The following is a 13,448-nucleotide window of genomic DNA, read 5'->3' on the forward strand; positions in this document are numbered from 1 at the left end:
ACTGCAGGCCTCTGTTATGTAAAGACACTCATACACTCCCAGACACACTACAGCTCAAAACACTGACCTGTCTGGTTACAGAAATACATACAAACTAGCTTGCTAATATAATCACAGACTGTCTGATTAGATTTGACAAGGTTAGATTGAACTTAAATGAAACAGGGTTCTTGCAGCAGCTTGATTTATTATGTTATGAGTTATTAGTTTGCAGATCACATCACATTGCAGAGTGAATAACAATAAGCACCTCAAACAGATAGTATAGCCAATCGGGCCAATCGACACGCGTGTCCTTCGCCCCTCTTCCTTCGTCTGCCTGGGATAAAACCATGTTGGTCCTGTTTGGAGAGCAGGCTCTCCAATCTTATCGGATTGGGCACGCTTATTTACACGTATAAAAACAATTACAAAAAATATAATATAAAATATATAATCAGCATTGAATGTGAAGGAGAATGGCCTGAAAACCCTCCAGGGGCGTAAGTATGGCATTCTCCAGGTAGCGTTATTATTATCCATTTGGACGCGCTGCTTTTCCAGCCTGCACACAACCAATCACAATCATCTCCGGCTTTGTTAACCCGCCAGGGTTTCTGACCATTTTCACTGATACTCCGGGACACACAGAAAATAGAAAGGAGAGAGCCTCTACTTTCATAGAGAAAAAAGTTTGTTTCTGCCTTGATCCGTTCTTTAGTTATCGACACTTGAATGTAGGTCGTTTTCACCCAAAACGCCCGCCGGTCCCTAGAAAGCAGAGAAAAATGCATTTTTGTGCGAGCGGAGGGAGGGAGAGATTCACCCCGCCCTCAGAGAGGGGACGTGCGTTATCGCACTCTCGTCTTGCCCGCGGGGCGGTGGCGGCTTCTGGAGCTCGATGTGTGGAGATCTGGGGGCAAATCTGACAGCTGAAATGTACATGATGTGAGGGTTCACAAAGCCGATGACTAATGTCCCTGACAGGAGAAGTGATTTGTGGGCATTTGTGTGAAAAAAATCCTTCAGCTTTTAGTGACTGTCGCGAATCCGTGTGACAGCGCGCCGGGCCCGGGGAGAAAAGCTCGTTGCACCAGGCTGGATGTGTTTTTTGCGGAGCTTTTTCCTGGAGGGAGATTGTTGCTTTTCTCTGCTTGCTGGTTTTGTGGCTTCTGGGCAACGTTAGGAGTGAAGTAGCACTTCATAAGGTGGACAAGAAGAGCGCCATCTATGGCATGGCGGTGAAAACACGGATTGACGTGATATCACGTCAATGGCGGGGAAAGTGTTAATTATCCATCTTACAGCGTGAAGCTGAAGCTACGCTGAAGCAGAGGCAGACTCAAAGGCAGTTTCATTTCAGCATCCTTGTTAAGGCCACGACGTAGGCCAGGGCAGTGCCAGGCAAAACAGAGCGAGGCGTGGACAAAACAGAGTGATTCTGGTGTGAATGGCAAGGCTCCTGTCCTGCTCGAAGCTTCCGTGAAGCGCTGCTTCAGCGCTGCTTCAGCGCTGCTTCAGCGTTGCTGTCTATGGTGTGAACCAAGCGTAATCCTCTACTTTCCTCTTTGGAAAATTCTAGGAATATTACTGTAAGGTTGTTTGGGAATTCTGTCTGCATATCCAGGCTGGAAGAGCGCTGAGAACAATACAATTCCCCATAGAAGATGGCAGAGATTTCTGGTTCCACCTGTGGTACACTCTATAACAGCCCAGGCTAACCGGCTCTCCGAGAGCTGCAGCCAGCAGCCTGAGGAAACCTTGTTAACAGACGCTTGGCAGCAGATGCATCACAACAGTCTGCAGCAGAACAAGCCTAGGCAGAGGCTGAAGACAAACTCCTTCATAGGTCAAACGGGTAAAAGGTTTGTGTCTGGGCTTGCTGGATTACAGTATGTACCTGTTGGTTTGTTGTGTTCAGATGTAAACACAGAATCAATGAAGCAGTCAGAATACTGCAGCATCACTGATAGAGCAGGGGGCATAGGTTTGATTTGGACATAGGGACACTTATGGCTAATTTCCACCACATTTTACTGCCCTGCACAGCTCGTCACCACTCGGCTCTAATCGTTTCGGCCCGATGGACGTTTTGCTTCCACCGCGGATCATCTGCCCCCACCCACCCCCGCCCACAGCTGGTCGTCATAGCGACCGCATATCTGTCCTTCGCTTATAGCCGAAGTAGGCTATAACATAACGTTACAATTAAATCCATCCACAGAACTTTTAAACTGTTTATGAAATACTGGTGCCTCTAAATGACCTACAGTGTACATGGGCAAATGTGACAATCGGCCAGGAGAATGGATATCACTTTGTAGTTAGTCAAACTCACAGGCATGCGCTGCGCTGTGCGGGGACGGGAGAGGCGCAACAGAGTGAAGCCTCTACCCCGCGGCCTCTCACCAGGCAAGACCGCGGCTTCACCAAACACCCGCTGCGGCCTAGCGGAGCGCTGCAGCCTGCACTCAGCTACAGAGCTTCCTGAGCAGCACCCGCCACGATTTTATTTCACCGGAGGCGAAGGCAGCAACACAAAAGACTGATGGAAATATACATAACAGAAGAGAAGGTAAGCCCACTAAACTGGTATGCAGCCGCCAGCATTGCATATGACAGTCAGTAGACAGAGTAAAGACGATTCTGCCTGACCAATCAGTCGTCAACAATGTTTTCACGTCACCGTATGAACCCGGGTTCACAGAATAGAACCACGACGAGGCAGGTACTAAAAGTAGCACGACTCGACCCCAATACAACCCGGGCTGGGATAGTTTTTAGTGGTGGAATGAGACCATTTATCGAGTCGAGCGGAGCGGGATCGCACTACTACCTGCGGTGGAAATGGGCCACTGTCTGTATGGGGAAGGTCTGGAGGGGATGTAACCCCCCAGTGGAAGCTGAGGCATTTCACATTTATGATAGACTTCACGTCATCCTTAAATGGCTGGACTGCTCTGTCACTGACAAAATAATACATTCAGAAAATATAGTCCTATCTAAAGTGACTTGTCAACAGTAGTGCGCTCAACTGCGCAACACTACGCTCTACATCAGCTAAGACTTTTTAAAATGAATAAAGTAGCATTTGTTGAAAGTTGTTTTAAGAAGGAATAATTAGTTGGATTTCGAAGAAGAAGAAGAAGAAGAAGATGAAGAAGAAGAAGAGGAAGAAGAAGAAGAATAAGAAGAAGAGTTAGTTGAAGAAGGGTCCAGGTGAAGTTTGAAGAGGTGTGTTTTTATTCTCTGCCAGAAGACGGGCAGTGATTCAGCCGTCCTGACAGGAGGGGAGAGCTCGTTCCACCATTATGGCACCACGGATAAGTCATTACAAGAAGAAATTGGCTTTTAGCAGCTCGAGAATGTAATGTCACAGTGACATTATTACATTTACTGTGATTCATTTTTAAGGGCTATAATATATTAACTGATGATGTAATAATAATGACTAATATAAGAGCCTCCAAATGATCAAACCTTTGGATTTGGCCTGAAATCACAAGTCTTCTATTCACAGGCTTGTCCATGCATGCACTCATTAAAACATCAGGCAGACTCACAACTGGTTATTTCTCTTCCTTAACCCATTGATACCTGATGCAGCATTTGTGTGCGTATCCCTTTAAGACCGCGAACCGCGTTAACGCGGTTCGCGGTCTTAAAGGGATACGCACACAAATGAGGGATATACACGCAAATGCTGCATCGGGTATCAATGGGTTAATCTACAGAAAAGTGACAAGTGATTGAGAAGAAGTTCTTCTAGCAGTGAAGACAAAGCTAATCGCCCCCCGCCCCTCGTATTCATGCTTGCAATCACGTAGCAAACACACAGTGGTGACACAAGAGCTAACGGTAATATAATGCTTTTATGAGATCAGATAGAACAATTAACAAGATAATCTCTATTTAATGGTCTGGAGAGCAGTTCAAAGACGTGGATTAACAGAGTAGAAAAGAGATTAGCTGGCTGCCTGACAGAACACAAGATCAGAGCGGGGCCAGAATAACCAACTGAGATGAGTCACTTCTGCCTTTTAGAAAGTGACTGACCCTCGTATAGCTAGCTATTAAGAAAAACAGAGACATTTGAATGCACTAAAAAGATAAATACACCCAATCTATTTTTTTTTTTCATTTACCTTCAACTACATAATGATCAAATGAACTAAAATATTTTTAAGTGCGTTACTTTTACAGGATCTGTGCCACTAGAAAACTAACACATTTATGCATTGCCACATCATCAGTGACAAGTATCTCACTACTATATAGGCAGAGGGGTTCTGAAGCGTGCGTAGCATGAAACTAGAAATGAGCATGTGGCATTTCTAGTATTGATTAATTGATTGATTGATTAATTGATTGATTGATTTATTAATTGATTAATTGAGTAGTATTGTTTCCGTTTATTTCACGCATATATTTTTGGTATACTTTAATTTCTTAATTATTATATTCTAATTTTATTTGCTGTATCTTATTATATCTGTTGTTAAACTGCTCAGTTTCCCCACATTAAAGTTTCATTTCATCTGATCTGAAAAACGCCCCATCACCTTCTGCAACTCTTTGAAGCTGCATCTGTTATCGACTACAGACAGACAGCTTCACACTGAGCCCTATAATCAAGCTGTGTCCATTATGTACAATGTAATGGACTATTCTGATCTCCCTCGAGCCTCCACACTGCTTGACGCTGATATCACACCACTTTTGAGAGTTGAGAAGAAAGATGGCCTCTCTCCAGCTCCATCGATCTAAACTACAGGGCTCGCTCAAGACAGTACTGATCAATGGAACAATGAATACAATGTTACAATGATACAATACAATACAATACAACACAATACAACAAATCAATGTTACAACAATACAACAATATAACAATAATTGTTGAATAATGATTAGTGGTGTTTTATGGAATGAGCTCTTCAAGGTGCAAGATGTTAATGAAGCGTATCAATCATTTCTAGGCCTCTTCAATGTGGTCTTTGAGAAATGCTTTCCTCTGATTGCTCCTAAGAAGAAGAGAGATTCTGCACGAGGGAAACCCTGGATCTCCGAGGAGCTAAAAAAAAATTCTTGCATAAAAAATAAAGTAATAAATCTTTTATAAGCCCTACCCTTCTAAATGTGGAAACCTATAAAAAAAAAGACTAAAATAACTGTACCTTCTCATTAGGTAAAGCCAAAAAAAGTATCTGGCAAATTGAATCAAGTACATGTATCTAATGACATCAAGTCAACTGTGGAGTCTCATCAATAATGGATGTTTGTTTTTTGAGATCAAAAATTTAATTTAATTCAAAATCATGCATACAATGCCCGTCTATGGCCGACACTATTTCCTGATCCTAAACGTAGCAGAAAACCACTGCACACTGACAGCAGCAGGAGCTAGGATAGATGCTTGCGGGCTGGTAATGGAACTCAAAGGGAAAGTGAAACAGAGAAAAGAACATGTTATGTAGACACTGTTCTGTAGACTCACAAACAGCACGACGACACTGTAGACTGATAGTCAAATTTCTCTCTCGCGTCGCACGCAGACAATTTCTCTGGAGAGATCCAGGCCAATGGCTGTCACGCTCTCCACCATAAATCACACATATTACCTGTGTCTACCACCCTCCCAAGGCAGGACGCACGCGCACACACACGCACACACACACACACACACACGCACACACACACACACACACACACGCACACACACACACACGCACACACACACACACACACACACGCACACACACACACGCACACACACACACACACACGCACACACGCGCACACACACACACACACACACACACACACGCACAGGCACACACACGCACACCCACACGCACGCACACAGACACGCACTCGCACGCGCGCACACACACACACACACACGTACATACACACACACGCACACACAGACACGCACGCACGCACACACACACACACACACACACACACACACACACGCACAGACACGCACACGCACACACACACACAGAGACATGCACGCGCACACACACACACACACACACACACACACACACACACGCACACACACACACGCACACACACACACACACACACACACACACACGCACAGGCACGCACACGCACACCCACACACACACACGTGTGTACTGCTGTTATCATGGCAGCTACAACAATACCCACAAGCCTCGCTAGCTCCCGACCAATCATCAAAATGTGTCCTATTGTGTCGTATTGCAAGGAAGGCGAAGAGTGTTAGCAGAGTTGAAAATAACCACATATCTGTCATATATGATATGTGGAGAGGGCCTAGAGAATGAACAAACTATATTGTGTTCTGGTTCTGCCAGCAGACTAGGCGCTTAAATTATGGAACTGCCATTTCCAAGCTAAGATTGCAATGAACCCAGTCTCGTGGCATTTTTTGTTTAGCTGTTTGTCTTGCCTGCATTCGAGGAATAATTGGAACCTCATAGAAACAGCGATTTCTGGGCGTCCGTAAATATACCATTTACTGACAAATGCACTGTTCGAAGCTGACCTGTGTGACCTGCTGCATGTCATACGTCCCTTTCTCCCTCCTATCTTTCCTGTCAGTTTCAACTGTCAACTATCATATACGGCAAAACGATTATTTTCAGAAAATGCTGCAAAAATGACCATTAAAGAAAAGAACGCTGCTATTTTTCCATTTCTATGCGGCAAATGAATTGGCAAAAAAAATACTGTACTTGTGGCGCTTGGGTGAAGTCAGGATTTACCACATGACATTCCAGCTGTAGTTATCCTGCTGTAAACCAGTGGTTTAACCTCAACCTTTTTGAGCCGCGACCCCCAACAAACTTTAGGCTGGGGTTCATGACCCCACCTCCCACTGATGCCCAACCGCTCCATGCATTCAGACACTGATTTCACTCACTCACTCACTCACTGAAATCTGTTTCATACAGTTTATATATAGTTTATAGCTTATATAGCTTTATAATACATTAAATCATTGGTATGGGAGATTTAATCATTATTGGAGAAACCATTGCTGTAAACCATAGCCCCTCTCCCCTCTCTCCTCTTTCCCCCTTCCCCTGCTCCTTCCCCACCTGCTCTACTCCCCAACATTTCCCATTCCCTCCCCACGTCATCACTTTCCTGCTCTCTCCTCTCTCACATTCCCCCTGCTCTCCCTCCCTTCTCCTGCTCTCTCCTCCGCTCTCTCCTATATTTCTATATTTTCTATATTTCTCATTACTACTGTAATTTGCTACTGTTGTGTCAGCTAGAATTAGCTAGACATATTTTCTGTGAAGCCCTCTGGGACATGACTTGACTCACCCCTTCGTCCTTCTCCAGCTCCAGGCCCATCTCCAGGAGGTTCTCCTCAAACTCCTCGCGGCGGAAGCGCTTGTCGTCCTCGTGGTAGTCGCTCCGCTGCTCCTTGGCTGCGATCTCGGGGTCCTCCTTGGGCTGCAGCGGGGCTCGGCTGCTCCTCATGCTCAGGCTCCTCCGCAGGCGGCGCATCAGGTTGTTGTCCGCGAAGCGGTTGGAGTGGCGCCGTACGCTGCCGGGCTTCTGGATCTGGTAGGTCAGCACGTAGTCCACCCGCCGCAGGCCGTCGGAGAAGTACGGGCCCGGCCGAGGACACCGGAAGGAGCCGTCTTCCGAATAGAGGGAGTTCAGTGGCTACAAGGCAAGAGAGAGAGAGAGAGAGGAGAGTGAGTATATAGACTCATGTACAGAAACATCATAACACAGGGTTCTGCACGGGTCCTTAAAATCCTTGAAAGTTTGGGAATTTGAGAAAAATCAAGGCCTTGAAAAACGTTTCCAAAATATACATGAATAGACATGGGTCATTGAAAATGATTCAATCAATCAATCAAATGTATTTATAGAGCACATTTAAACATGACACATGTCAACCAAGTGCTGTACATACAGTAGGGTAGCGATACACAAAAAACATAGGGAAACCAAGGCATGAATCATCTAGAATCAGGAAATGCTAGCAGGTAGAAATGGGTTTTCAGGTTTGATTTGAAGGCCTCTATCGAGGGGGCGGAGCCTGATAGAGGTGGGGATGCTGTTCCACAGGACAGGGGCTGCGGCAGCGAAGGCACGGCCCCCCCTAAGCTTGAGGTTGAACCTCCGGACTGTCAGGAGCCTCTGATCGGCTGACCTGAGGGCTCTAGTGTTGGAGTAGGGGGATAGGAGGTCTGAGATGTAGGAGGGGGGCTGGTTGTTGAGTGTTTTAAATACAAACAGGAGAATCTTGAAATCTATTCTATAGCGTACTGGAAGCCAGTGAAGGGAGGCAAGGACAGGAGTTATGTGGTCTGTTTTGCGGGTTCCGGTCAAAAGTCTGGCAGCGGCGTTCTGTACTAACTGCAGATGGCACAGGGAGGACTGATTGATGCCTGTATTGATGCTTGAATTTATATATTTTGTGCAAGAATGGAAATTTTAGTTCTTTTGATTTTTTTTAACTTGATGTCAGTAAATTCGTTCAGCTGTCTGCTTGTGTGTCTCCCGCCATCTGTGCGAAGTCGAATGATGCAGGTTCAACAGCAGCAAGCAAACAGCAACAGTATGAACCTTTGCTCCGTGTCTCAGACGATGTCCTGTTGGCTCCTTGAATTTGAGGGGATTGGGCCTGGAATGTTCTTGACCTAAGAATGTGTAGGAACCCTGATAACAGGAACAGGTATAGAAACAGGCTGACTCAAGCTGCGTTCACACCGACCTATTAAAGTTTTTCGCTGGCATCGAGTTTACATACAAAGTCAATGCAAACGAGCGATTGAGCGTATATTCGCCCGGGAGAAAAATCGCTGGGCGTCCGAGCGACAGAGCGACAGAGACAGAGAGCGACAGAAATAGGGAGAAAATTCGCTCGTCACCCGAGATGAAATATCCCAACTCGAGCAAAATTACGCTGGCATCAGTCGCTCGCTGTTCAATGCTGATTGGCTGCCGTGTGAGAGTGAGTCAAAGATCACACTGGATTGGAACAAACCGCTGGTTTATTGTGTGGCAACAAACCGCATTGACAGCTGATTGACAGGCTGACAGCTGACATGAAGTGAAGTCTGTACTACCGGTATAGAGCTCGCGTTAGGAGCACGCTGATAGGCTTAGCTTGTAAACAACTACGGTGGCTCGTAGTGGACAAACATCATGACATTGCATAACGTTATAGCCCCCAGATGTCCGTCAATTATTGTGCCTGTTGACGAGCGATTTAAACAGAGCGATTCCAAAGGGTTGAATCGAGCGACAGAGACAAAAATAAATATCTCGGTGTGAACACAGATTCAGGGGGAGGTCACGCAGAATCTCATGTTTCAATACTTCTACATGTGATTTGATTTATTAGATATGACAAGACATAAGATTGCATTGCCTATTCATAAGGTGAAAGTCAGGGCGCTCTTCTTCTTCCAGCAGAAACAGAGCTTTCAGAGAGTCTGGTGGCTGGTGGAAGGAGTGAAAGACAGCTAAACAAAGCTTCCAACATGCTAATTCTCTTAACCAAAGACACAGGAGGCAGCAGGTCTCTAGACCCTATGGGAGATGTCTACATTTGAGAAACACAACACTCCATTTAGACCTGGTTTAAAAATGTATCCGGATCAGTTATCTGGATAATGGTCGCATTCAAAAACAAAGTGTAAATAGGATGTAAAAGATGTGAACACAATGTGAGCCAGCCTCCCTGCAGATGTGGTCTGGACGTTCTGATCACATCCTGATCATGATGCATTTACACCTTTCATTAGCATGCATCTTTCCTGATCCAGATAACATCCAGATAACTTATCTGGATACAGGCCACATTTAAAAACCAGGTGTAAATGGGGTGTAACAGTATATCAAGATGGACGCTGCCAATTGTCTAGCTATCAACAATGATATAACCTACTGATATTTAAAGCCCCATTATGTAACTCTTTTACCTTAATATAACAGCGTTTTCATCATGTTGATGGTACAGTGCCTTCTATTAGGGAGTATGGCGGCTTTGTCATTCCCACAAGCCCCCCCGAAGGCCTGTTGCTGCATGGATTTTTGGTGGTTGCGTCCCGGATCGGCTTGACAGTGTCAAGTTGCCTGGAACTTTTAAGTCCATTTCCTGCACATATCTTTCAAATTAAAAGCTGTCTGCTGGCAAACTACTGTAACGGGATGCTTTTATTGTGAAGTACGTATAGGAATGAAACGTCTTTCGCTTGCTAACTTGGTTAGCTGCGCGATTATCTACTTCTCTCACTGAAACACGTCGATGACGAGAACATTTCGCGGGATTTGGAGCATTTTCTCCCCGCAGTGAATCAGTTATAAACACTGCAGAAAGGTTAGTAAAGTAGAGAGTAGAAGCAGAAACAGTAAAGTAAGACTGATATCTGAACGTACAAACAGGGAAGTGCAGCGTTTAGGTGGGGGTTTCCCAAAATAGAAAAACTACAGAATGGGGCTTTAAAAATTCTACCTGTCGCAGCTTAAGGGAAATTGAGTGAATGAGGAATAACACTGCAGATATGTAATCTGTTGTTTCAGTTGTTATTGTTCTACAGTGAATCATGTGCATTTTCTCAACTTCTGCTTTAATTGGAAATGTAGGCTATGGAAGTTCTGATTCAGATGATAAAGCAGCCATTGTACTGAAGTGACCTGAGAGACGGGTGCGTTCGTTAGCTTAGCAGTAGCAGCCTGGTTCATGGTGATTGTTTGGAGATAGTTGAATGATGTGAAGAAAGCAATTTAAATCACCAAGGAGAAAGACAGGCGCTTTCCGACCAAACATACCTTCAAGGGCTACATACCTTCAAGGGCTTGCATTCACGCCGTCAATAGGAACGATAGGAACACTGAAATGAAGTCAGCATGCTAACCGCTACTAGCTTCACAGCAAAGCAACTGCGAGTTGACAGGGGATTGAGACTACTTTGGCTAACAATTAATTAGCTAGCATGCAAAAAAAAAAGAGGCAAGTTAACGTTAGTGATGATATTACCGCCTCGGGGCATTTCTAGAAGTTCAACCAATAAACGTAGACTTATGTCTGGACCACTAAATGTCCGTCTTCTGCTGGGAAAGTATACCTATACTCTGAAGTAGGACCTAAAAAGTCCCTCAAAACGGCGTTCTAAGAACTACGACGGTTCCCCGGACCCCGTTCCTGCGGTTCCTCCAACTGTTCCTAGAACTATGCAAAAGTTCCTGTGGTCCAAAAGCAGTGAGAGGAGGAAGAAAATGGAAAGGGAGAGGAGTAGAAAATAAACTGTTTAGATAGACTGAGAGGTGGAGCTGGTGAGGGAGAAGTAGACAGGAACAGTTGATGCTCATAACTTAACTCATGCTATTCATGACATGTTCTTCTCTACGTGCCTCATGGTGCACTGGACTGATGGTTCTCCTGGGCACTTTATACACTTAGCCTATCAGGCACTCAGGGACTTCACAGGACCAGTACAGAAGACATAGTGCTCAACGTACACAACATCGTACACAACATCGTGCACAACACGGTGCACAACATCGTGCACAACAGGGGCCAACAGATATAACACATTAACCAGCATGTGCCTCTCCAGCTGAGCCCATGCTGCTGCATGCCACACTGATGAAATATTTAATATCCATGGACAGTGTCTGTAGAGTGATATGCGCCGACTCTAACATCTATTTATGTTTTGCAGTATCCCATTGAATTGGCCAGTGGTTGGTGATTTATAATAGTCTTTGGTTATCAAAAGCTATATAGGTGTAAACATATTTGTCTCAATCCGATCCATGCCACTTCAACACATAGGGAGGAAAATCAATTTGCTGGTAATGAGAAAAATGGCTGCCATGGCTGATCTGCACCATGTCTGCAGTGGCTCCAATTTTGAAAACGTGGATGTATGGCATACTGAAAGATTTGATGGATTGGCTCCTGGCTCTACTAGCCACAGTATTCAGACAACATGTTACACGCCTTTCCTCAGTCAAATGCACAGACAGACAGACACGTTGCAGACTCAATTGTGGCTAGAAAATAGTGAATTGATATAAATCATACACTTCTATCCCCACCAAGTACAGCGCAAACCTTTTATTACATGGTGCTACACTTTTCTTATGGTGTTATGATCATCGTGGCAGGACAACAGAGTTTTAAAAACGTTATAAAAATCAGCCTTAAATCCTGTTTTGTTTTTGTTTCTTTGAGGCGTAAAAATGGTTACATCGCTTCTATATATTGATTGAATAGTGAATATAGAAAATCCTTGTCGTACTGTCGTCTAACATGTGATGATACTGTTAAAAGTGTCCCACAGGGCGTTAGACTGCAGACTCTGGATCAGGGAGACAGGTGTTCCATTCCCAGCAGGGGGGCTTCCAGCAGGGCCAGTCACCTGTCAAGACACCTGACTGTGTCACAGTAAACCTACATTTGGAAATGAATTCCTGACTATTCACTTTCACCTACTTTTTCTTAGCCCGGTTGCCATCAATTTGGACAATTCCTCTCTTTGGGTGCCTCATATCCGTTTTACCAACAACACAAAACACAGGAGAGCACAACCACGCAAAACAACACGTTAGGCTATTCATATTCAACATGGCGGATGTGATTTTAGTGCGATCCTTGAAAAAGGCCTGCCTCTGACCTCGTCAAGTCTTATCCATCTGATCTCAGCTCCAAGCGCTGTGAACTGCCAGCTAAAGGAAACCGGAGGCTATTTGTAGCCCTATAGCACTATGAGTGTGTGTGTGTGTGTGTGTGTGTGTGTGTGTGTTGCAATGGCTGAGGCTATAGCAACACACTGCTGTGGGCTGGCTATCTGACAGAACAGCGACGTAACCTAAACACACACACACACACACACACACACACTCAATGCTCAGATATAGTTGAGCGCATGGCTCGGCAGACTGCGCGAGCTCCCAGCATGCACTGAGGCATTATGGTCAGGGCTGCAGCCAAGTGAATGTGTCTTCATTCAAGATGGCCGTTTATCGTGTACAAAACAAACATGACATTGTGATAAGTGAGAAGTGAGAAACGGGACATTAAAAGTGACAGTGTTGACGTGCAGCACTGCAGTTTCACTCTGAAACGAGCGCATCAGCACGTGAATGAGAATCATAAAACTGGTTTTGACTGAATGTAAAAAAGGCGTTTCAGTTCTCAGCCCTGCTAAGTGTAACAAGTGTAAGTGCTTTTTTCCGCATAGTTTAAATAGCTTTTATATAACGAAATGTTTGTTGATCATGTTATACGAGGGATCAGCCGAGCAGCATTTTGGTAAACAAACCGCGTCACTGGGTGGCAACGGCAATGGAACCCTATGGAGCGTGAGCTTTGAGCGTCTGACTCTCGCCGGCTGACTGTGTTTACAATTTCGAAACTGCGACAGTTCACACAACTTTAACACGACATGCATATATTATACATCAAACTCTTGAGCTAATTCTTGAGCTCACTC

At 44.9% G+C, this 13,448-nt stretch overlaps 1 protein-coding gene across 1 annotated transcript in view; it reads right to left on the reverse strand.

Annotated features, from left to right (window-relative positions):
• The window catches only part of ano1a (anoctamin 1, calcium activated chloride channel a), a 79,198-nt gene that overhangs the window by 48,507 nt on the left and 17,243 nt on the right, over window positions 1–13,448 (reverse strand). Inside the window, exon 3 of the mRNA XM_083662411.1 lies at window positions 7,309–7,656. Within this exon, the coding sequence (XP_083518537.1) occupies window positions 7,309–7,656 (348 nt within the window). The remainder of the gene's footprint in view (window positions 1–7,308; window positions 7,657–13,448) is intronic.

This window comes from Poromitra crassiceps (genome assembly GCF_964638095.1).
Source record: "Poromitra crassiceps genome assembly, chromosome: 28".
Classification (NCBI taxonomy): domain Eukaryota; kingdom Metazoa; phylum Chordata; class Actinopteri; order Beryciformes; family Melamphaidae; genus Poromitra; species Poromitra crassiceps.